We start from the raw sequence: 26431 nt of genomic DNA, 5'->3' as shown, positions 1-26431 counted from the left end.
GTCTTTTATTTCTCTCTAAAGTATTCTGACATACAGAAGTATGGAAATCTTAACTACATGACTACAACTCCTCAAGTGAAAATGAATTATAATTCATTTTGGAAGTAGGGGACAAGGAGAAGTTTATCAAAGAAATTTTCAGAAGAAATTGTGAAAGCTATCTTGTAATGACAGACTGCAGGTTGGAGTCCTGGACTTCAGTCATTTTCAAAAGCTAGTTATTGTAAAAATGAGGTATTTATTGGCAATATTAGATGATCTCTTGAGGCTTCTTCTAGGACTAACTAGAATATCCTACTCTAATATATTTTTCAAAAGATAGACATTTTAATATTGTAACTTAAAATGTACTCTGATGAATATAAAAAATGAGAATTAAAATAAATATGAAGCACCCAGTTTACATTCACCAAACTATAAGAAGTTTTAAAAAACCTACAAAAAATAAATTAAAGCCTAATGTTGGTAAAAGTGGTAAAAATCAGACACTACTGATGACCACAGTATTCAGTATGCAAGAAGAGCTAAAAAATAAAGATAAGTTTTGATCCAGTAACGTTGCTTTTGGAAATTGTCCAAAAGGAAAAAGAAAGAAAAAAACTTCTCATACAATGATATTTATAGCCACATTACTTGCAATAGGGGGAAAAAACCCACAGGAAACAACCTAAATATCCAACAATGGGACAATAGTTAACCATGACATGGCAGGATGTATTAATGTAAAGTTATAAATATAACGACCACATGGCAAAGCATATACAAGAGATAAGTGAAAAGAGTAAACAAGTCATTTTCATATAAACAGTGATTATATCTATGAGAATTTACTTTCACACGAATATCAAAAGAAAGAAATATTTTTTTTCTGTTAACATGAATATCAGTACATCATTTTCTATAAGGATATTGAAATATCCTGCTTTATAAAGAAAAGCTATAAACTTACAGTATTAAATAAGTTAAGCACTTTGATGGACATATTTACCTCATATTATTGAAATTCTGTCTTTATTTTAAAATTTTTTTACCAATCATTTTCTGGGTGCTTACAGCATGCCAGGTCCTGGGAATACAACAATAAATAGAATGAAAGGTAATCTTAAAAGTGTATTCAGGGGAGAGATAGTCAAGTTAAGATAAATTATAGTGCTGCTTTATGCAAACAGAAAAGGGGAACAGGAAAGGGTTTTTCAGGGGGAAATAAAAGATGTCTGCATTGTCCTAATACTTTTATTTATCTTGTTATTTGTAAACAGCATCATCTTAGTTTGACATTTTGAGACAAAGGGGAAACATTCCAAAAGCAAACAAACTTTCTCAAAGTGAAAAAAAATCAACTAAAGGGATATTTTAGCATGTTTGGATAAACCTATAAATAAAAGGATCTGTGCATATACAAATTGTAAAGTGCCTAGAAAGTTTTCAGCTTGGTATTCATTCAGAAAGTGTGCCTTTAATTCATGCTACAGTAGCTGTCATACATGCTTCATTCATTCAACAAAACAAGACATGGCTCCCATCGTCTCAGATTTTGTGATCTACGGGATGTAAATCCAAGTAAACAGATCATTGAGATAGAATGTGACAACTGCTATGAAAGGTCCATGTGAGAAGGACAACTAAATTGGATTAGGATTTGGGGTACATGAGCCTCAGTGAAACTGAGACTTAAAGGATTTATAGAATATGAGTTAGGGACTAAACTGTATCTTAGAAAGAGAGAACACAGACAAAGATAAGAAACTATGGAACTGTATTATTAAAAAGGGCTAAGGTCACATCTTGGGGCTTCCCTGGTGTCTCAGATGGTTAAGAACCCATCTGCAATGCAGGAGACCCAGGTGTAATCCCTGGGTCAGGAAGATGCCCTGGAGAAGGGAATGGCTACCCACTCTGGTATGCTTCCCTGGAGAATTCCATGGACAGAGGAGCCTGGCAGCCTACCGTCCATGGGGTCACGGTGGGACACGACTGAGTGACTAACACTTTCACTTTCAAGTTTTCATGTCACTTGAACCATAGCCAAAAATAAATAAAGAAAATGATACTAATCTGTTAAAATATGATTATTTAGGGGCAAAAATTAAATACTGCAATAATAAAAGGTACTTCATAGTTACTACATGCTATGGTCTGAATGTCTGTGTCCTGTCAAACTTCCTGTATTGAAATTCTAACCCTCAAAGATGACGGTACCAGGAGGCAGGTGCCTTTGGGAGGCACTCAGGCTTTGCCGTCAGGAAGGGGATTAGTACTTCATAAGAGAGGCTCCACAGAGGCCCCTAGCCCCTCTCACCACACGAGGACATGGCAAAAGGCACCAGCTAGGATCCAGGAAAAGAGCAGTCACCACAATGTGGCCTTGCTGGCACCCTGATCTTAGCCTCCTCAGCCTCCAGAACTGTGAGAAGTACGTTTGTATTGTCTATAAGCTACCCAGTCTGTGGTGTTTTATTATAGCAACCTGAAAGAACTAAGACACTATGACATTTACATAAATTATCTAACCATCTTTCAATTTTACATTAAGACTTTTTTAATCTGGGCTATTACAATTTATATAAAGGAAAATAAAGAGCACATAAAAGTATCTCAATTTTCAAAGCTATGTTCCCCATCCCCTCCAAAACAATGTTAATAAGTACACAGAAAACTAAGTCAATTACTCTGAAATATCTATGTTATGTACTAACATTCAGAATATGGTTACAAAAAGGTTTTATAAATCAGGCTTATTGTCCATATTTTAATAAGTGTCTAAGAGGCTGTTTAGTTAAAGGACCTGAAAGAAGCTGGTAAACAATTTGGGATAGAGTTATCTGACTGAATTGACCAGAAGCCGGCTTGCATTCAGCCTGCGTTTCTACATGGTATCCATGGAAATGAGATCAGGCCTGCACAAAGACCAACAAAGGCCACCTTTGAATGAATCAGGAGAATGACAACGGCCAATGTTCAAGCCATCCATGAACACAATAGCTTTGCACACGCTCTTCAGAACACAATGGAATAATCTCTTACACTGACAATACAGCGTCCTTCACTCTTTTTTTTTTTCATTGCTCTGTTTAAACATTAACCTCATTTTTATACAGAAAGCCTTTCAATGATCAGGAGTTATGCACAGCTTCTGTGGTACAAACTGTCTCTAGTCTCTTTAAATTAATAACAGGAGGAATTGCAGGTACTCTTTCAGACACAGAATAATACTGCAGGAATCTTCTAGGAACTGTTTGATCAATAGAACAGACCATTCTCTCAAAGGAAGAAAAATCTATTTGAAAATTACCAACAGTTCCAATATTCAATGAACCTGAAAACATTACAAAAATATGCAGTTCAAGTTTATACTGGTTAGTAAATGCAATTTACATGTACAAGAGTAGGCAGGCATAGACTGGATTAAAATATTTGACTACAAGCTCCTTGAACTAATAACTTTAACAAAATTAAGAGTAGGCTTTCTTTTCTAATTTATATTAATGGAAATGTTTAAAATGCCTTGAAAAAAACCACTGAGTTATACGCAGTATAAAAGGCTTTACTATTTTAAGAACAGAACCTTTTGAAGATAGCACTAATTCTCTGTGCTATATGGGACTCAGATTTCTCAAAAGATTGTTTTGAAGATCTTTATTATACTAGATAGAAATAAACCATTAAAAGCTTAACTGGAGACACATAAATCTATAGCGACAAAAGAAAATTTCTTTGTTTTTTTTTTTTTAAGAAAATCTGACTGAAGCACTGAGCTTAATTCTACTAATAGAACTGGAATATTTTTATATATTATGCACCCTAAAAACAGCTCTAAGCTTGTTAATTACAACTGCTTTAATGCGGTAAATATGTTCGGAAGCAAACAAAAGTGTATATACATCAGCTCCCTCTAATCTGAGCAGCCACTTGGAAGGGTGGGAGGTGCTGCTTCCCGTAGCCCTGCTGTCTTCTCTCTGTTGGCCTTGGTCAGCTTCTCCTTTCTCTCATCAATTAACATCCTCTCCATTTCACAGCCCAGAATCTACTTTGCCTTCCCTCACGTGATCATCTGTGGTTTCTAATCTGTCCAGGGGGGCTACAGGGCATCCAGTTTCCCTCTGCCTCCTTTATCCCTGACGGCATCCTTTCCACCCTCTTCTCCTCTCATGTCATGGGCTTCTGCCAGATATGGATGCTTCAGTGTAAATTTCAAAACTGCAAGGGTACCATGCAGCACTGCAAGTGACGGAAGTAAAAAAACAGACAAACAGACAAACTCACAGTAATGATGTTTACACAGGTTTCTCCAATCTTTGCTTTTAAGCAGACGTTCCCACTTCAGTCCTCTAGCTCCTTTCTCCTCTCTTCCTGTCAAACTTCCGGACACCGTCCCCACCCTTCATCTCTGGTTGACTCCTCAGCCCACAACACTCTGGTTGAGCTTTGTCCTTCAGTGAAGACTGCTCTCACCAAGGCATCAGCCCTGCTGGACTTAGGTGAAGGAGCTGATCCTGTGGACCAAGCTCTCGAAACACCTCCGTGGCGCCCCAGTCCCCACAGCCCTTTTTTCCCTCCTCCAGCTGTGCCGTCTCTCTCTCTTGGTGTCTCCACTTCCTCCTGTGACCCTCTAAGCTGGCTCCTCAGCTTGTAGCCAGAGTCACCTGCTAGTCTGTCTCCATCTGACTCATCAACATTATGTCTTCAATCCCTCTCCAGATGCCCACGACTGCTCGCTCTCCATCCCCACCTTACTCTCACTTCTGTTCCTAACACCGCCGCACACAACCATCTAATAACTGCATGGGTACACTTGGCTGTCTCAAACACAACCTGTCAACCTGATCTGCTCTTTTTCCTCTGATCTTACCTTCCTTCAGGCTTCCCTGTTCCAGTGAATGGCCCCCCTCATTGAGTTATTTACATCAGAAACCCAGGCATCAGTCTTACAGTCTCCCACTCTTGTTGATCAATCACCACATCCCATCCATTCTTCCTTAATTCCTTTCACACCTGTACCCAGCTATCTTTCCCTACTGCTGCTATCTGGGTTTGGACCACTGCCATCTCTAACGCCGAAATGAGCCCATTCACTCCGCTGTCCCCTCCTGCCGCCTGGATGATCTGCCAAGGAACCAACCTGAGTGGATCACTGCCCTGCTCAAGGCCCCTCAGAGCCCTCCAGCTGTCCTCAGGATAAACTCCAGGCTCCTTGCCAGGACTTATAAAGGCCTTTCATGGTAGGGTGCCCGCTCACCTCCCAGCTCTCACTTTCTGTGAATACTTTGAGCCACGTGCTCCTGGCATAATGGCCTTCTCCTTTCCTATTCAAGCATCTGAGACATCTGGCTCAGAAACTAGGCGACGGAGCCTACTCCTGATCACAATAAATTATCGCTTACAGTCATTTAAAAAGAACTGGACTCCAAGGCACTTCACAGCAGAGCTGAACAGTAACAATGATTTCCTGCCCCTAGGATGGCCTCTCCAGAGCTTGATACTCAAACATGTCTCAGTGATATTTCTCCATCCTCTGAATTCAACATCTAGTTGTATACCACTCATTCAGCAATTAATTACATGAGACCATATGACATCTATTATGTTATCAAAACTTACATTATATGTGTACATTATAGGCATAGACAATAAAACAATAGAAATAACATGTTTATACGGAAATTTTTAAAAACACCAAGAGGTATGAAGACTTGAAATTTCAGTAACTCAGAAACCCAAAGTCAGTATCAAGGACCTGCTTTCTTTCTCTCTTTCCACTAGACCAGTGTGTTGGCTTTATCCCCAGGCTAGCTGACATCATGGTTGCAAGAGAGTGAGTGAGTGAAGTTGCTCAGTCGTGTCTGACTCTTTGAGACCCCATGGACACCAGGCTCCTCCGTTCATGGGATTTTCCAGGCAAGAGTACTGGAGTGGGTTGCCATTTCCTTCTCCAGGGAATCTTCCTGACCCAGGGATTGAACCGGGGTCTCCCGCATTGTAGACAGACACTTTACCATCTGAGCCACCACGGAAGCAAGATGGCTATGCTATTCCAAGATTCCCATCTGGACCTGACAATAGCTTATTAACTAGTATCTCTCTTAGGAATAAAAAATTCTTTCCCAGAAGTCCCTGAGCAGATCTGTACCACTCATTCAGCAATTAATGTATCTGTACTCATTCAGCAATTAATTACATGAAACCACATGCCATCTATTATGTTATAAAAACTTACATTATATCTTTGTTATAGGCATAGGCAACACAACAAAAACAATATAACAAGTTTTAAATTACACAGAAAGCTTTCTCCACATCTCTTTGGCTAAAATTCCATTATATGCCCATGTCCAAATCAGACAGTAGCAAGAGATCCAGGGCCACCATCACTGGTTCAGTTCAATTACCCTTCAATTTCCTCCTAGTTGTGCAGAGGAGAGATTAACCCAGTAATTGGGCTTCTGTCAGAAAGGAGGATGGCAGGGTATGAAATTGGTTAGGCAGCCCCCTCCCAAGGACTGAGACAATTTCTTTCCCTCATGTGAGATGTGTTCCAAGTAAATCACAACGTCTCTGGACCACGTTTCATGTTCCCTGCAGTTCTACATTGGACCCAGCACACTGCCTTACATAAAGCAAATGTTATATAAAGATACGATCAAAAACAGTTTTATGGAATTCACCGTAGCCAGAGCAGCAAAGCACCTACATCTCATCAGAAGGGGGATCATAGGGATCACTTGCATACACAAGACCTATTGTTGTCTCAGGATCTGTGGTATCGAGATTCTTCTTTTTAGAGAGTCATTATTCTGTGTGCTCCTCCCGGTAAATCATTAGTTACCATAACAAAAGCATAAACACTCTCCACATCTCGGAGTTACTGATTAGAGTAACTGCTTTTCATGGTTCTTTCCCTCTTACACTATGTTTAGTCTTTCCATGATGTCCGAAGCTAAGCAAGGCTGATTGTGACTTTGGTGGTAGCATTTACATGATGATGATACTTTTGGTCCCACATGTTTTCCCTATTCTTGCTGAAATTTTTTATATTTTCTTTTGAATAAGTGCTGTTTTATTGATAATGTATAAGAGCAAACATTTTTGGCATGTAAGGACCCCATGTATCACTTAAATTCAAATAAATATGTGTGTCTAGCTGAGTTGGTTTGAGTAGTAGACGTGATTTTTGAAACAGCAGATATGCTATGTCAAATTTAGGCAAAGACAGAGTGTTGAAATATCTCTTTATCATATCTTGAACATTTTGTCCAAATGGGAGTTACTATAAGGAAGTAGAGTAGGTTTACATATGTTTTCAGAAAGAGACAGACAGACATAGTATTTCAACCAATATATTCCTAGTGAAGACTATGAAGTTGGAAAGGAAAATGAATCAAAGAGAACCTGTTACTTCTAGCAATCAACATTTGCGAACAACTCTCTGACTGTCCCCTTGAAAGTAGCTGCTGGCTAATGTCATCTAAGAGGAAGAGAATTTGCTGTAGAAGAGGATGCTGTCGGTCTTGTTGTGCTTAATGAAGAACAGGAAAGGGTAATCACAATGGAAATGCAAATGGTGCTGATAATACACTAGAAATTTTTTTATTTTTGATACACAGACTGAATGGTCTTTATTTTGCTGAATGTCTAAAATTCTACCATTAGATGCTCATCTCTTTATGTTAATAGGCTTCTTCCTTTTTTATATGTCCAGGGCTGCTGCTGCTAAGTCGCTTCAGTCGTGTTCGACTGTTTGATCCCATGGACTGCAGCCTACCAGGCTTCTCTGTCCATGGGATTTTCCAGGCAAGAGTACTGGAGTGAGGTGCCATTGCCTTCTCCATGTCCAGGGCTATCAGCACACTAAGACAGAAGCAGTCATCACCTACTTTAGAGGGAATTCACTTGACCTGATGCATCCTCTCAGTGTTGAAATACACCTGACTTGGTGGTCACTACAGAACAAGGTGGTACAGGCAACTTGGAATTTTAACTTGTTAGGAAAGAGAAGGTGCAGTATTTAAGCAATTACTTCCAAACCTGGCTGTATATCAGAAATGCATGAGTAATTGTTTTTAAATACTGAATGGTGTGGCCTGCGTGCATGCATAGTCATGTACGACTCTCTGCAACCTTTTGGACTGTAGCCTGGCAGGCTCCTCTGTTCATGGGATTTTCAGGCAAGATTACTGGAGTAGGTTACCATTTCCTCCTTCAGGGGATCTTCTCGGCCCAGGGATTGGACCCTCATCTCCTGTGTCTCCTGCATTGCAGCAGGATTCTTTACATGCTGAACCACCAGGGAAGTCCCTTAAAAACTGAATGCTGAGCCCCATTCCATGAATGTGAATCAAAACAGTGGCTCCAGAAGCAGTATTTAGGAGAGTAAAGCTTAGTGTACATTGGGCAGATGGACATGGAGACTCACAGAGGAAGGGAATTACCATATTGGATGGTGGCCTAAGGTGGTTGAGGGGCTGAGGCTGAGTGAAGAGAAGTCGTTGAGGATAGGTCCTGAAAATAAAAGATTACTTAAAATTTCCTTTTTATTATAAAAACTTCCCTACTTTATCATTTTACTTGGGGTTGTCTCTTTTAGGACAAAGGTGAGTTGCAAAGGGATGAGAGAAAAAGGGAAAAAGCATCAAAGCAGTGAAGGAAAAAAATAACATAGTCTGGAAAATATTCTAATACCAAATATGGTATGATCAAGTGCAGTCAGAATACAGAATGGTGTGCATAGGTGTGTACGCGAGGCTCTGGGATGTATGTACTGTGAGTGCGCCTATGTGCAGTGCGTGTGCTTATGTGTGTGTGCAGGGCGAGTATGGTACAGAAGAAGCTGAAGAGGAAGGCTGCGGGCAGATGGTGAAAGATTTTTATGACATGCCACAAAGTTGGGACTTTGCACTACATGATTTGGGCAGCCACTCAATGTTTGATGTAAGGGGGTGACTGAATACAGATAAATGTTTAAAAAGATAATCCTGGTGACAAACACAGTTAAACCAGCTTAATAACAGTAGGGATCCAGAAACAAAAAAGTGAGGGCCTGAACTGGGTGGGAGCAGAAGACATATGAGTTGGGGAGAACAGACAGAACTTGGAGATGGGCTGTGAGGCTGCCAACAAGGGAAGAGATCCCTGATTTTCATGTTTGCAGAATAATGCTGCCATTAAACACTACTAGATGATGTAGGAAAAACATTTCAGAGGAGACGCATCCACTTTGGTTGGGGACATGAGGTCACCTAGGTGGAGATATTTACTGAACCACAACTCAGTAGAGGAGTTTGACCAGAGATGCTGACCTGAGTGGTGGGCAGGCCCAAAGAGAACTGGTAGGAGCAAGAGGATCCAGCATGGAACTCTGTGAACACCAACAAGGACTGGGCCAAAGAGCCGAGCCTGTGAAGGAGACCAAGGAAGAACAGCCAGGAAAATAGGAGACAAACAGGGAGAACAGAAGCCAGGGATGGACGGTGTTTCGGGAGGAAAGAGTGGCCAAATTACATACTAACGGAGGACTTGCTTACTAAGAGGGAAATTAGAATATTTACAGCCCGAGGGGAAATTAGGGATTTGAAAATATTCATTAGACAGGGGTGACTTGGGCAAGGTACCAGAGATAGCAAAAGATGAGGCCTAGAATCCCGGGGCAAGGATTATCCTTTGCCAAACAACACACTAGAGAGTGTAAGTGATGTCATGCATTTAAAAATCACATTTCCCTTTCCTCTATGGACCTATTACTTGGTTTATGGATTATCCAGGCCTCTTATGGTCTTTCTTTTCCATTCTCAACCTGCTGGTTACTTCAATGATTGCAAGCACTTAAATCCAGGAAGATCAATGAAAGGTGATAAATATGAAACCAAACTAAGAGCACCGCTTTTTCTTAAATACCTGTGAGAATGTTTACAGAGAGCCAATCTGAATCTCAGTGTTAAAGTGAGATTTGAGGGTTTTAAGTTTCTACAGTGGTTGACTTATATGCTGGAGTGTATGCTAGATGTATAAATACACACACACACACACACATGAGCTTTTACATTTTAATTTTTGGTATTTATATTGAACAATTATACATGGATATAGTCTACAAACAACTACAAATATGTATGTATAATAATGATGAGTGTTCAAAAATTTTATACAGATAGGGTCATGCCATAAAAAACTGCAGCTGTCACAAACTGAGAGCTTTCAATTATTCACTTTAATCTTGGATATTCATGGTATCAAACAATGATGCTGTTTTCCTGGGAACTTGGGTTCAGATCACAAATGAGAAAGCTTTATTATGATCATCCTGAATTAAGAGAAAACCTGTTCCTTGAGTATGGAAACACCTGGAGCAGGAGGAAGAAGGAACTACACAAACTGTTAGGGCAGCTGTCATTTTATATCACCTCTGCTGGCTTGCAGCAAGGTGTTGAGTTCTCCCTGTTAACCAGCTCTGGGGGGAAAAAAACTCTGAACCTGACTTCATGCCTTGCAGTACCACATTCCTCTAAAGTTATTTCTCACTGCTTTGTTAAGAACAAGCCTCAACACTTCGAAGATAAGAAAATGATGTTATATTTCCATAGCTTCTGTTAATAAAGGGTATTTAAGAGAGCTGAAAAGCTTGGACTGAAGGGTCCATTAGCTCTTAGGAAGGTGGTGGTCTCCAGCGACTGAATCTCAAGGTGAAAGTAACTTTATCTGAAACCCCTAGATTAGGGTTGATGACGCCTCAGAACATCTTTGGGGTCCCAGGAGAGAATATCTGTGAAGTAGCAGACCCAGGATTAGACAAAAAAACTAACTGATGCCTATTCTCTGCTGGGGGTGAGGACTATTTCTGTTTCTCTGCTATTTTTCTGTATTTCTGCTATTTCTATAACCTGGAGCAAAGGCTACAGGATCTTCTGCATTAGATTTCTTTCAGGATCAAGGACAGCAACTGGCTACATGCCTCAAAGGAGGGCAGTTTAGCAAAGATTTATCCTCTTGGTATAAGCATTTGAAAATAAGAGACCATTTTTTTTTTTTGCTAGCTATTCAAATTACAAAATACAAGTGTGACTCCCCCACTCCACCCCAAAAGTAAACTAAAGTTCTTGAAATAAGCACACACGAGGCTCTGGATAAGATTTAGACAACGCACTCTTGATGGACTGTGGTCGCGCCGCAGCTGGGCACCCCAGACTCGTTTCCCCACTTAGTGAAAAAGGGGTCAGGAGAGGGGCGGATCCGGCTCTCATCGCCTTGCCCTAGGAGCTACAGCTGCGGGTAATCCTTTTGTTGTAGCGCCAGAGATCGAGAAAGTGGAAAGAACTTTTTCCGGATCTAAGTTTACATTCGTTGAATAGACGACGTTACAACAATAAGAGGAAGGCAGCAGGGCAGAAGAATTCCCCTCTGTCAAAAGCACTTAAGAGGCGCTTGGTTTTCCTACGTCCCCCAAGGGAAGACACAGCAGTGCTGCGTTCTGGAGAAATGAGGACATTATTCACACACTCCGGGTTGAAAAAGAAGCGTATTGGGCTCCCAGGCTCCTGCAAAGCCACCAGGCACCGCGCTGAGGGCAGGCTGCCGCCCAGGACCGAGTTCCTAGGATGCACAGAACGGCGGAGTCCGGGTCTGGCGGGGCACCTGTCTGAGCCGGACTGCAGGCGCCCGGCTAATCCCCACTCGCCCACGCTTGGGCGCGCTTGCGTGCCTGCCTGAGAGCGAAGCGCGCTTCCAGTTAACTTCGAAAGGTGCTTTACAGACAGGGTGAGACACGCCTTATGGGGACACCAGGCGGGGGCGAGCCGGAGCCGCAATGAGGAGTCTCTTTCCGTCCCGCTGGGATGGCTGGAAGCCTGGGTCCACGTGGAATCAGAACCGAGACGCGGGTCGCCTGCGCCTCGCGGGCGCAGAACTCCCGGCTTATGCGCCCACCCGGGGACCCACGCAGGTTCCTCCTGCAACCGATGCGGAGCGAAGACGTCGCTTACCTTGACTGAGCACTAACACCAGCTGCAGCGGCGTGCCGCCTGTCCGTCCTGGCCGCATCCTGAGCCCGTCGCCCTGGCGCTGGAGCTGCTGTGGGTTTACGCGGGGATCCAAGGACACCGAGACTCTCCAGAAGCCGTCCCGAGGGCTTCTCTCCCGCTGCCGGGCGTGAGCCGGGAAAAGTTGCCCGGCAGCTCCCGGAGCGCCAAGGCCCGCCCCTTCGCCTCGGCACTCAGCAGACCTGCCCCGGCCGGCCCCGCCCCGCCCGCCCACCGTCTCCGCCCAGCGAGCCGCACCTGGGCCCCTCCACACCCCCGGAAGCCTCACCTCCACCCACACACACCATCCCAGCCCCGGGACCCAGGAAGCCGCGGGGATGCGGGCTGCGCGCCTGGGGGCCTTTCCTGCCTGCCCAGCAGACGGCGAAAGTCAGGCAGTCAATACCCCGCCCCCCGACAGTCTGACGTAAACCCGGGGGAGACCCCGGGTCCCCGAGAGACCCTGGCCCTCGTGCAGGCCTCCGGCTCCTGGCAGGGGTGGCGGGGGTGGCAGGGGTGGGAGGGCTGGAGAGAGCCATGACCCCCAGCCTCCGTTCTCAGGGGCTGCGCGGTGCCTGCCTTCTCTGCCTTTCCCAAGTGGGTGGGGAAACGGACAAAAATAAGCGCAGAATGACCAGGTTAGAAACTAACCCGACAGGAAAGAAGATCTGCCCACAAGTTATGATTATCCCGAAGTGATATTTAAGCCAGAGCTGCTGCGGGGGGTGGGGGGGTTGTGTGTTAAAATTCTCATTCCTTCCTCTCCAAGATAATAAGCAGCTGATTTCATTGTTAACTTGAAGGGATTTACTTCAAGACACAAAGACGAGAGCGAGGCCTGGTATGAACTCGCGATGCTTCCTGTTTGCATTACCTTGTGAGTATTTTCTTCCATTATTTCAGGCCCAGCTCTGGAAAGAGAACATTCCATAACTACTTCTGAGCTTTTTACTTCCCAACCGAAGAAATAGGATAGTCACTTTTCTTTAAATCTGGGGTTTCCTCCGAAAGTTCGCCCACAAATTCCCGGCACATTGCTGAAGCCAGGATCCTTCCAGTGACTACTTTCATGGTGTAATCAAATGTTTTAATAAACTAAATGTAAGGAGATACTAGTCCAATCATTGTTATTAGCACCATTCTAAACCTATATGAAGCAGGTAACTATGAGAAGGGGCTTCCCTAGTAAAGAATCCGCCGGCAATGCAGGAGACCCAGGTTCGATCTCTGGGTGGGGAAGATCCCCTGGAGAAGGGAATGGCTACCCACTCCAGTATTCATGGCTACAGTCCATGAGGTCGCAAAAAAAGACATTTGCCCCTTGGAAGGAAAGCTATGACAAACTGAGACAGCGTATTAAAAAGCAGAGACATTACTTTGCCGACAAAGGTCTGTCTTGGTCAAAGCTATGGTTTTTCTGGTAGTCATGTAGGGATGTGAGAACTGGACCATAAAGAAGGCTGAGCACCAAAGAGTTGATGCTTTGAAATTGTGGTGCTAGAGAAAACTTTTGAGAGCTCCAAGGAGACCAAACCAGTCAAACCTAAAGAAAATCAACCCTGTATATTCATTGGAAGGACTGATGCTAAAGCTGAAACTCCAGTACTTTGGCCACTTGATGGGAAGAGCTGACTCATTAGCAAAGACCCTGATGCTGAGAAAGACTGAGGGCAGGAGAAGAGGGTGGCAGAGGATGAAATGGTTGGATAGCATCACTGACTCAACAGGCATGAGGTTGAGCAATCTCTAGGAGATAATGAAAGACGGGGAGGCCTGGCGTGTAGCAGTACATGGGGGCACAGAGAGTCAACTGAACAGCTTTGGAAAGGATGCTGTGCTTGGGATACTGCCACGAGGAAGCAAAGTGGTTCAAGATGGGAAGGACTTAACTGGTAAAAATCAAATGCTCCCCTTTACCATAGCTAGTGCTGGAGTCTTGAATTGTTAAAGTATTAAATTGGTGTTTATCAGGTGCTACTGCTTATAATCATGACTATAAACTCAGTACATTTGAATCCAAAATATATAGCCCCTAGTTCTTTCCTGTTTTCTTATCTGTCACTTACTAACTCGACTTACTAATCCTTACAAACACTCGAAGGCATTTTTTTTTCTGCCCTGTGGATGCTACTCACCTGCTTACTAAGACTCCAGTGGCACCTGAGAAGACGTAGGTGGCCGCTCACTAACCCTGACCCCCAGTCATGATGCTGGTCCCAGACTTATTGCAGGAAGTCAGCCAGGTTTCAGGCAGATGAATATCTGTCTGTTTCCTTCTGACTCACTGAAATGTGAGTAAGTGTTTGGAACAGACCCTTGTTTGGGAGGCAGTGAGTTCTCTTCGTGTGAGACAGGAGTCTGTGCTTTGTCTCAGAGTGGCTGGAGAGAAAATGCACCTTTTTTGCTTTTGTGCCCAGAACTAGACAAATTAACATGCTGGCATGAAGTACAGGATAAATCAGGAGCTATATTTTTCCAGAGCAGGCAACAATTTCACATTTCGAGAAACAGAGAACCACCTTCTGCCCCACATTAAGTTTTTTAAGAGTGTAAAGGTTTCCTGACACAGAACAGTTGGAGAACTCCAACCTTAATCATCCTAGGAACTATCCTGTCTAGGTGTAATTTTGCCGGCCACCACATTCTGAGTAGTAAATAAGACAAAGGCAGGTTTTCTGAAACTCTTTGGTCTCAGGATGCCTTGGATAAATGAATACAAAAATGTGATTAGGTACATGATGGAACATTATTCAGCCATAAAAAGGAAGGAAATTCTGCCATTTGCAGTGACATGGATGATGAACCTAGAAGACTTTACAGTAAGTGAAATAAGCCAGACAAAGGCAAATACTGTATGATCTCACTTACATGTGAGACCTAGAAATGTTAACTTATTGTACAGAGAGTAGAATGGTGGTTACCAGGAGCTAGGGTGTGGGGAATAGGGTGTGATGTTGATCAAATGGTACAAACTTTCAGTTATAACATGATTAAGTTCTGGAGACCTAATGTACATCATGGTGCCTATAGCTAATAATACTGTCTCGTATACTTGAAATTTGCTAAGAGAATAGATCTTAGGTGTTCTTACCCCACACACAGAAAAAATAAATATATAAGGTGATGAATATGACGAATATGTTAATCAGTTTGGTTGCAGTTATCTCATAATGTATATGCATATCAAAACTTAATTTGTCTATTTTAAATATATAAATATTTTAATTAATTATCCCTCAATAGAGCTAGAAAAAAATAGGATCCCAAAGAACTTCTGTTTATATGAATTGTTTCTATCAGTGTTTACCTTGGAAAATATTGAGACAGATAAATTTTCAATATTCATGTGTTAATTCAGCTTAAAATAATAGTAAAATTTTACATGTTAACATAAATAATACATTTTATGAAAAATAACTTTCCCAAAATAAAAGAATTAATGAGATGAATGATACTATTTTACATTTATGCCAGTCTTTTTAATATCTGACTTATACACTTGAATTCTCTTATCTGCTTCTGCATTCAGTCTGTTATAGAGAGGTCATTTTTGTGAAGTTATATGAATTAACCCATCATCACACAGATACCTGGATGGAAAAATAAAACATAATTGCAGATATTCTTCTGCTACTACACCAAAATTCAACAAGTGGTGTTTTGAAAAGACTAATTATGAGACCATGGGTTAAATCCCATTTCCCCTGCCTTCCTTCATCAAAGTCATTTTAAAACTTGCATGTCCTCCAAGCTCCATGTAGCCTAAATCATGTTTGCCTGAGTGAGTTGCTTTCTAGAAACTTTTGGGTCAGCTGTGTCTAGTTTGAGCTGAGTTGGCTGTGACTGGATAAGACCACCAATCCTTGAACCAAGTGTCCTGGGTGACCTTTGAAGGTGCAGAGGTCTGTAGCTTCGTTACAGCTGCACAGAACCGTGATTGCCGCACCTTTTTCCAATCACTTTTCCCTATGTTCCCTACACCTCAGATGCCCTGCTTCTTCATTCGTATCCAGTAAATACCTCCAGCCTTTTGCCGTCAGGGAGATGGGCTTGAGATTTGTTCTTTCATCTCCTTGCTTGGCTCCCTTGCAAATAAACCCTTGCTGTGGTGCAAACCTTGGCGTCTATCTTTGGACTTGCCAGGGGTTGGGAAAGGTGAACCTACTTTGGTAACATCACAATGTGAAACCTGAAACCATTATCAGTGAACTTTCCTACCCTAGTGCTGGTTTGTAACATAGATGAAACTTGAAATTGGTCCTTCACAGAGTATGTGGTGGGGGAGACAGGCAAGTAAACCACCAGCTACAGGATAACATCCAATGAAGTGAAGTCGCTCATTCGTGTCCGACTCTTTGCAAATCCATGAACTGTAGCTTGCTAGGCTCCTCCGTCCATGGGATTTTCCAGGCAAGAATACTGGAGTGGGTTGCCATTTCATTCTCCAGAGGATCTTCCTGACCCAGGGATCCTACCTGGGTCTCCCACACTGCAGGCAGACTCTACTGTCTGAGCCACCAGGAAAAACTCAAACATCCAATAGGTAAAGGCAGAGAGTGGCTTAGGGTCACAGAGGGGCTCATCTGAATGAGACCTGGAGGGTCCTGGAAGATTTTCTAAGGAATACTTACACTACATTTAGAAGGACTTCACTTGGAGTCAGCTGCCTCTAGTTTGCGCTGAGCTGGTTGGCTGAATAGGACCACCAACCCTTCAACTGGGCATGCATGATAGTCAGTACACAAAGGGCAAAGAGAGATGGAAGAAATGGTAAGATGGAAAGATGCAAACACTGCAGATTGGAATGTGCATGCGTGCACACTTGTGTCCAACTCTTTTGTGATCCCATGGACTGTGTAGCCCACCAGGCTTCTTTGTCCATGGAATTTCCCAGGCAAGAATACTGGAATGGGTTGCCATTTCCTCCTCTGGGAGATCTTCCCAATCAGGGATCAAACGTTGATTCTCTTTCTTCTCCTGCATTGGCAGGCAGATTCTTTACCACTGCACCACCTGGGAAGCCCATAGAGATTGGTAGATGGCAGTTTTAATAAACGAGAACTTGCTCATGAAGCGTTTCTTGAGCAAGATAAGTGGGTCCCTGTGCCTTCCTGCAAGGTGAAGAGTTTATACAGAGGCCTTTAGTATCATTCAGTCACATGTACAGTTCACATGGTCTTAGGAACACAATACTCTCTCAAGGCTTGGAGCGGCTCCTCTTGAGGGAACAGTTGGTAGAATGTACATCCTGTGAAATTGCCAGTGTCCAGCTCTCCTAATGTTTTATCTTTTTCTTTTTATATAGTTTGAGGAGGTTTTTATGCATAGCACTAGCTTATCTTTAAGGTGTATACGTTTCTCCAATGAGAGATCCTTGAGGACTTGTCTCATTAACTTCTTTTACTCAACAGTCCTTAAAGCAGGGCCCGTCATAGAGCTGACGCACAATAAAGGCCTTGTACATTTGCTCAGCTAATGACTAACATCTTCATTAAGGTAAACCAGAGAAAAGAAGAAGTTAAGTTTATCTCCTCAAACATGGAAAAGCTCAATGAGGGGAAATATTATTCATATATACTTTAGGTTCTTTTAAGGAAATGTGTCATGTGATGGGTCCAGCCAGCTTCATGGTTCTCTTAACTGTTCTGATCTCTCTGAAAAACTTGGATGTTTAAGTTAGAAATCAGCCTTTTTCTCAGAGGGGGGAAAAAATCAATCTTACGTAGTCTAAGTCAAAGAATAATTAATTGAACTAATATGAAGACATTTCAGAGAACACAAAGATGAGAAATACAGCCTGGTTTTAGAGACTAAAGTGGTGACTGGGAAGATAAGAAGACACTTCACTTAACAGCTTTTTGGGAATCATATGAGAATTATATGGGAATTCATTGGTTTTGTCTTCCTGTGTGTACCTGCATTCTTCTCTCTGTAGACTGACTTCCTCTTTAATTATTCATCATTTCCAGTGCCCTGTAACTTAACCTGGGCTTCCCTGGTGGCTCAGTGGTAAACAATCCACCTACCAATGCAGGTTTGATCCCTGGGTTGAGAAGATCCCCTGGAAAAGGAAATGGCAACCCACTCCAGTATTCTTGCATGGGAAAGCCCATGGACAGAGGAGCCCTTGGACTACACAATCCATGGGGGTCACAAAAGAGTCTGATAAGACTAAGCTACTAAACAACAACAATAATAACTTAGACCAGCAAGTATCATTAGCTTTCCATGACTCATCTCTAGTCTTCATCCTATTAGACCTAAGTTTTACTCAATACAGAGTCTTCTTTAGCTTGACACTCTCATAAGACCATTCACGATGTTCTTTTTTTCTTAAAGTCCTCTGCCAGTCTTTGATTCTTTAGGTAGTTGTTACTCCTTTCTGAAGCCAAGACCTCTGCTTTCCCAACCATTAGGCAATTTAACTTAGTGCATCCTATGAGTGACACTAACTCCTGCTTTATTTGAAGTAATTTTGTTTGTACCATTTGGATTGGAGTCAGTCCTTTTAGATGGAAACAAATTTCAAATGTTTAACATCAAAAAGTCAAACAGAGCCAAGTTTGCCATTAGGATTTATCTGACTGGCAACCCAGTGAACTTTGTTTACACATCAAAAGAATGAAATCAGTGAAGATGAGAGAGCCTCAAAAAGATTTTGAACTTAAGTTTTGCCAGGAATCTCAGTCTTAATCACTTAATCTAAATCTTTTCTGCCTCTACATCCTCTAGTATGCTATATGAGAAAGCAACAGCTATATTCCTGCCTTACAAGACTTAAGTGAAACTCGCTCAGTCATATTTGACTTTGTGAACCCATGGACTATGCAGTCCATGGAATTCTCCAGGCCAGAATACTGGAGTGGGTAGCCTTTCCCTTGGAGAACCCACTCCAGTATTTTTGCCTGGAAAATCCCATGGACAGAGGAGCCTGGTGGGCTGCCGTCTAAGGGGTCGCACAGAGTTGGACATGACTAAAGTGACTTAGCAGCAGCAGCAGCCTTTCCCTTCTCCAGGGGATCTTCCCAACCCTGGGATCAAACCCAGGTCTCCTGCATTGCAGATGGATTCTTTACCAGCTGAGCCACAAGGGAAGCCCAAGAATACTGGAGTGGGTAGCCTATCCCTTCTCCAGCAGATCTTCCCAACCTAAGAAGTGAACTGGGGTCTCCTGCCTTGCAGGTGGATTCTTTATCAACTGAGCTATCAAGGAAGCCACTATTTGCCTCTAAGGCCCTGTCTAGTTTTCTCCCAGAATTTGTCTCTCTTATACATTCTTACAGTTTCTGACATTATCCTTCACCTGAATTAAGTGGAATATCTTGCAATAACTTCACTTTTATGCATTCACTTATACTTATTTAGCACCTACCATGTGCAAACTAATGGGCTCAGTACTTGGTGAGAACCAGTATGTTGACTACTTGTCCTCAGTGAGCTTGAGATCTCATTCCCAAATATTGTCCTTAAAGTCTTGCTCTAGCTGAAACTGTGTGAAGCATATGAGCAGAGGATATGGAAGTGCACTCTGGTTGATGCCATTCAGCAGAATGAAAGAACATTTGGGTACATTTTCTTTAGATTCAATATGAACCTTTTTGTTTGTTTATTTTGTTTAGTCACTAAGTTGTGACTCTTTGCAACCCCATGGACTGTGTAGCCCACCAGACTCCTCTGTCTATGGGATTTCTCAGCAAGGATACTGGACTGGGTTACCATTTCCTTCACCAGGGGATCTTCCCAACCTAGGGATTGAATCCACATTTCCCACATTGGCTGGTGGATTCTTTACCGCTGAGCCACCAGGAGAGCCCTTTATAAAGGTATGGGAGGTGGCTTAAACCATCAGAAACCTCTGAATCTTAAGAGCAATGCAGATGTTTCCAGCTTTAAAGTTGAGGGGCCTGGCATGCTGCAGTCCACGGGGTTGCAAGGAGTTGGGCACGACTGAGCAACAGACGTGAACTGAACTGAACATTTTTCAAGCCCTTAGAACTACATACTTTCACAGGATATGCTAGAGTAAGGCCATTCCTTTTCTTCTTAGAGTTGCAGCCCAGAACGTGTACACAGAGGCTGTCAACTGAAACTTAGCATGCCAGTCTCTGAGTACCAATGAGATCCTACTCATGCAAATGCCCAGATGTTCTCCTCTCACCAGTCTCTCTTGTACATGTAGGGCACTTCTTGAGTCCCTGGGCTGAGATTTGCACACCTCTGCTCCAAGATCAGTCATGACTGCTGCTGGCCCCCACAGCTTGAAGTGGTGCCCTCCCTCCCAAACCACCAAGTGGGTGTAGATAGATCCCTTTCTCTTTCTGATCTTGTGATAACTTCAGACTTCATACAGACACAACTTATGAACCTGCTTTAAAATGAGGAGGCTGTGACCCTCTCTCAGTCTGACATTGTCTTAGATGGACTCCCTGAAAGGCTGGCTTTTACTCCAACAGGGAGGTTCACCTGTGGCCATATTTCCCTCCCCCTCCCAGGGTGCATACTTGCATCCAGGGCCGCTGAGTTTCAAGGCATTCAAACAAACTACCACATTATATCCAGAAACACTGTTTCCTCCTGACCCTTGGCTTTGGTTCTGAGTCTGGCTCAGTGTTTTTTCCACTGTACTTCCTTGAATTTTGGCTTCTGTTCTTTTCCATTCTCCGCCTTCTCCTTCCCAACTACTTAATTCCACATGACACATATGACTAACTCTCAGCTCCAACCCTAGCACAAACCCCTGCCATATATTTATATATGTAATTTTTAAGTAGAAAATTATAATAGTGATTATATTTGTTTTTTCTTTGATAATTGCATGAGGTGAAATTGACATACATGAACTGTATATATTTAACTTATATGGTTTGTGGTTCAGACCGTAAAGTGTCTGCCTGCAATGCAGGATACCTGGGTTTGATCCCTGGGTCAGGAAGATCCCCTGGAGAAGGAAATAACAGTCCATGGAGTCCCAAAGAGTTGGACACGACTGAGTGACTTCACTTTCCTTCTTTCTTTTCTTTTACATATTTATACTTTGAAAAAATTTTTAAATAATATTAAAATATTTTAAAGAGTACCCCCACAGTTATGTAGGGGTGTGTGTGTTTGCATTCCCACATGTGTGTGTATTTGTGTGTGGAAGTGGAGGGCAAGGAGGAGGCATTCATAGGAGGCAAGCTAAATTGAGGACCCAGAGTCTGAAGGGCTAGTCTTACAGACCCACACATCTATTTGAGCTGTGAAACATCCCAGGGGGGAACTATCTCCAGGAGATGTCAGGTGTGCAATATTAATCCAAAGAACAAGAGGTTTTTCAAGGGAAAATGTTAATTTGAGTAAAGGAAGGTATCAGCTCTAAATCTCTGAGCGGGGGATGGGGAGACATAGTAAAAGGATTATAGAGCAGAATGGTAAATGGGAATATCACCCTAGGGATAGAGTAAAAGAGTGTCATTGATATATTGTGACTGTGTTATTCCACAAGTGGTGTGGTAGATTGTTTCTTCATTTCAGCAAATACATGACCAGATTATGAATGAAAAAGAGGGACTGACTACAAGTTGGAAGCCACAGAAGGAGTTCAGAGTGGGCCACACAGAATATGCCACTTGGACATAAATGTTATTCTGAGCCCAAGGTAACTGAGAATAAACAGACTCAAGAAAGATGTTGCCTTCCTCGCTCTTTAACAGGAAGTGCAGGACAATTCTTAATCTCCAGAGACAACTCTAGACTTACCAACTCAAAGAGGACACCAGAGAAATCTAATAACAAACCTTAGTAACTAGCCCTTTTCTGTCATTTGCTTCCCCGTATATTTACCTTTCCACAGCTTACAGCCCATGAACGCCTAACCTACTTGTTCCTTTGTCTTGTCATCTCTCTACAAATTATTGTGCTTTGTTAAGATGCTGTATATGTTCTAACCACCCTGTCTGCTGAAGAAGGTCATCCAGCAGATGTAGTCAGCAGGTCCAGCAGGTTAGTCCTTGAGCTGGACCCAGGCAACTGGAGGGTCCTCACCCCATCCACTTGGAATGTGTCTTCCACCCACTGTTTATACACTAGGAGCCACTCTGGGGACAAACCTTGAGCGAGTAATGAGACCTCATTGAGACCAACTGGACTGTATGTGTGACTGCATCTTGTTAAGGCCTCTGTATAAACTTTCCAGATTCTGGCAGGTGAGTGTGGATCTTGTAGTGGCTCATCTTGTAGTGGCTGGAGACAAGCCTTGAATGGAAGTTCCCTTGCTTTTTAAATCTGCCACATACTAATCTGAAGTGACCTGCCTCTTTCTTTGGTGTCTTCTTGCCCTCCTAAATGGGTACCAGTTTGTGAACCAACATCTTTGAGTTACTCATCACTCAGTTTCCCATATATATGCTCCATGCACACATTTATAACTTCTGCTTGTTTGTTTTTTTCTTGTTGTCTTCTCTTTTGTCAGTTGAATTCACAGGGCCCCAGACTGTGAGCCCTAAGAGGGTACAGGGGGGATGTACCCTCCTCCATCCTAGCACCACGCAATCCTGCATGCTCAGTCGTGTCTGACTCTTTGCGACTCCATGGACTGTAGTCCAACAGGCTCCTCTGTCCATGGATTATCCTGGCAAGAATATTGGAATGGATTGCCATTTCCTCTTCCAGGGAATCTTTCAGAACTGGAGCTCAAACCTGCATCTCCTGTGACTCTTGAATTGGAAAGCAGATTCTTTACCACTGAAGGCATGAAGTGAAAGCCCCTAGCACCACTAAGTCCAACTGAACCAGGAGCGGAAGCCAACTATGACCTGAGCACCATACTATGCAGTCTGGACCACCATGGTAGTAAGAGGCAGAAAGGAAGAGGAGGACAGGAAGACAGTCTTGCTGCTAATTGATATCTGAGATCTACATTCTAGTGACCCACAGAAGATTAGAGGAGAGGTTTAGGCCTGGAAATTTACACATGTCTAAACATGACTTGAGTCAGAGACATCGTATTATAAAACTCCAATCCATTTACTGTATGCCTCTGTAATTGCTCTCATGCTGAGAACCCAAGAGTTACACACATCTCCTCGGTATATTACAAGCAGATCTCATTTCATTGTGTTTCTCTTTAGTGTGCTTCACAGGTACTGCTTTTTTGCAAATCGAAGGTTTGTGGCACCCCTGTGCCAAGTGAGTCTACAGTGCTATATTTTTAACAGCATTTGGTCACTTCATGCCTCCATGTCACATCTTGGTAACTCCCACATTTCAAAATTTCATTATTATTTGTTGTGATCTGTGACCAGTCATTTTGACGTTACTACTAAGTTTTGCTGAAGGCTCAGATGATGGGCAGCAGTATTTAGCAATAAAATATTTTTTAATTTTTAAACATAAATTTTTAATTTATTTAAACATGGAGGTTTTTTTTTTTTTTTTAACATGGAGGTTTTTAAGACATAATTGCATTGTGCACTTGATAAACTATAGTGCAGTCTAAATATACCTTGTATATGCACTGGGAAACCAATAGGTTTGTGTAACTTGCTTTGTTGCAATATTGCTTTATTGTGGTTGTCTGGAACTGAGCCTGCAATACCCCCAATGGATGTACTACTGCGTGTAAGTTGCCTTTCGTTTTTGTTTTTAGTCTATTTCCACCCCACCCCCCAAGGTGTGGTTTCCTTATATGCTCCTCTTATTGTCTCTCAGTAATTGCAGCAAAGGATCAGAACTTTCTGTATTTATCATCTTTGGGCTGTAGGCTACAGAGATGAACATGTGGATGGAGAAAATAGGTGACAGGCTTTAATGCTGATTAGAAAAGATTAGATCAAACAGTTGCTAAATTGCTTTGTATCCACTGACATGCAGTTTAATTTGAAGCAAAACATAACTGTTGCTATTTCTACATACTTAAAACAATAGATATATGTTCTATAAACTGTGGCAAAAAGAAAATGTGCCTATTTTTAACTAAAAAACCCACATTTGTTAATGCCAACTACAGTGGGAGTTACATTTAAAATAGTTTAAATAAGTTACTTGGAATCTAAAGGAAAAACAATCTTTTTGTTGCCCTAAGTTATTATAGAAATTTAAAATGTATATATACCACTGAAAGAGGGTAGTGAGATAACTATTTGACTGTCTACCATGTGCTAAGAATGTATGGCATGCCACATGTGTTATTATTTAAGCTTATTTTCTTTTGGCTTCTCATAACAACTTTATGAGCTATTGTTATGTTGTCTAGAAGCTTATTGTTATGATGTTAGCAAATTTATTCTTAAGAGGGTCAAGGTCAAGAAATGGCCCAAGAATGCACAGCGAGTAAACAGCAGGAGTGGAGATGTGGACCCAAGTCCCGCCCAGACTCTAAAATTCATTCTCTGTGCACTATATTATGAGGCCAAATTATGTTATGGTTTGAGATACATACAAAATCCCAACTTACATTCTGCCAAACTGCTTAATAGGGGAAATAATTATATATATGTATATAAAATATATGTCATTTATGTAGCATTTAGGATCCCAGCATTTCAGCCTGGCCAGTTCAAGTAACTATGTGAGAGAAATACCCGTTCTTTCAGTTTCTAGTCAAGGCAGCCACATGGCTTAGATTGAAAATTCCTTTTAAAGATATGAATAAAAATGAATAGTTTCTTTTCTTTCCTTTCCTAGACACTGTGGCATTAATATTGGCATTTTACTTCCTAAAATTGCATCCTAAGGTGGTTCTCTCCCATAATGTCTGATAGGAAATACAAAAAAAAAAATTACAACTGTGATGTAAATACAGTGCCTCCTGACTGTCACACACACAAGTTTTGAAGATAAGAAAAGCAAACTAACAAATATAATCGCAAAATGCATCTACACAATGCAATTCTACTCAGCATTAAAAAGTGATGGACAATCAACACATGCAACAAGATGGATAAATAGCAAACACATTGTGCCAAATGAGAAAAGACAGATACAAAAGGCTGCATACTTAATGAATCTACTGATATGACATTCTGGAAAAAACGAAACTAAAGGGACGGAAATCAGATTAATTGTAGAGGATGGGGATGGGGGGAGGAAACTGATAAATGGGTCATGAGGAAACTTTTACTTGATAGAAATATTTTATATCTTGATTGTGGTGGCGGTTACATGATTACATACATTTTTCAAAACTCAAAGGAGTTTTATTTGAAAAACAGAAGTTATGCCATAATAATCTTGACTTTAAGCGGGGTTGAGGAGCTTCCCACACATCCTTGGCGGAAGAGTGATGCCTCCCAACTCCACAGGGACAAACCTCCTGCGTCAGGACCCTCTCAGACCTCAGCTTGTGCATCTCTTCATCTGGTTGTTCATCTGTATCCTTTATCATATCCTTTAATAAGCCAGAAAACATGAAAAAAAAAAAACTAAAAAAAAAATCATGACTTTAAATTTGTTAAAAATCCAAGTTAAAAAGAAAATACATGTATAGAAAAGGAGATGGGGCGGGGCTTGTAAATTCTAGGCTCCAGAAATGACATCTGGGGAGGGAACTGTGGTGGGTGTGGACTTTAGAATGCGATTTAAGGAAACTAAATGCCAGTATTAATGCCGTGATGTCTAGGAAAGGAAAGAAGAGAGACTAATTATTCATATTTAATCACATTTTTGAAAGGTATGGTCAAGCTAAGCCCACATGGCTGTCTTGACTAGAAATTGATTAAAGAGAATGATGTTCCCTTTTATAGTCTGTGGAAATGATACTTAAACATAAAGCAAATGCCTTATTGGAGAGCTAGGTAGCTCCTGGGATGTCTGAGCAGTCCCTCTTCCTCTATTATTTCCATCAGTTGATGGTCCCATCCCTAATAATGTCATCAAATGCAATCCAATCAACATATCTGATTTTTATTCTCCTTTTTGCTGTCAGCCAATTTCTGAATTCTGTGTAGTGAGGAAAGTTCCTCTCTTCATGTTAAATAGGTTCTGTCATATTCAGTCCAACACAAGTTTGCTGTGGCCAACTTCTCTAACCAACAGAAAGCAGACAGGGTAAACCAGAAGTTCAATACACCCTGCCCTTCCCCCATAGTCCACTTGTGGAGGAGGATGCACTTGTGCAACCAAGGCCTCTCCCTTGGATGTTGTCTGCTCAGGCTGGAGAACCAGTGGGAGTCAACTTGCCCTCAGGGTTGAGGAGTTCCCTAAATGAAGTTTTCTTGGTGGAGGAGCTAGATAAAGCACTGCCCCAGCATCTGAAAGGAGTACGACTTGGATTGCAGATAAGTGGCTCCTGTTGGTGGGTTAAAGGAGAAAGTGTTTTGTTTTGATATGTTCTTTTTTAAGGAGTTGTAGCTTGAGAGTAACTGAGAGTAATATAGACATGAGAGGAAGGGATGCTCAGCCTCATTTCAGAAGTAAGAAAGCACAGCATCTTTGTATTGAGGATCCAG

General features: G+C 42.0%; 1 protein-coding gene and 1 long non-coding RNA gene across 2 annotated transcripts in view; one reads left to right on the top strand and one right to left on the bottom strand.

Moving 5' to 3' along the window:
* Nucleotides 1-12207, bottom strand: part of ITGA2 (integrin subunit alpha 2) — a 105973-nt gene extending 93766 nt beyond the window's left edge. Inside the window, exon 1 of the mRNA XM_020880338.2 lies at nt 11970-12207. Coding sequence (XP_020735997.2) covers nt 11970-12027 — 58 coding nt within the window. The 5' untranslated portion in view covers nt 12028-12207. The remainder of the gene's footprint in view (nt 1-11969) is intronic.
* Nucleotides 12208-12536: 329 nt separating this feature from the next.
* Nucleotides 12537-23379, top strand: LOC139038259 (uncharacterized). Its single transcript, XR_011491212.1, has 2 exons — nt 12537-12882; nt 22456-23379. It is a non-coding gene; the product is annotated as an uncharacterized lncRNA (long non-coding RNA).
* The last annotated feature ends 3052 nt before the right edge of the window (nt 23380-26431 follow it).

This window comes from Odocoileus virginianus, chromosome 14, assembly GCF_023699985.2.
Source record: "Odocoileus virginianus isolate 20LAN1187 ecotype Illinois chromosome 14, Ovbor_1.2, whole genome shotgun sequence".
Lineage (NCBI taxonomy): Eukaryota > Metazoa > Chordata > Mammalia > Artiodactyla > Cervidae > Odocoileus > Odocoileus virginianus.
The sequence above is the reverse complement of the archived record's forward strand: the minus strand, read 5'-3'. Positions and strand labels throughout refer to the sequence as shown.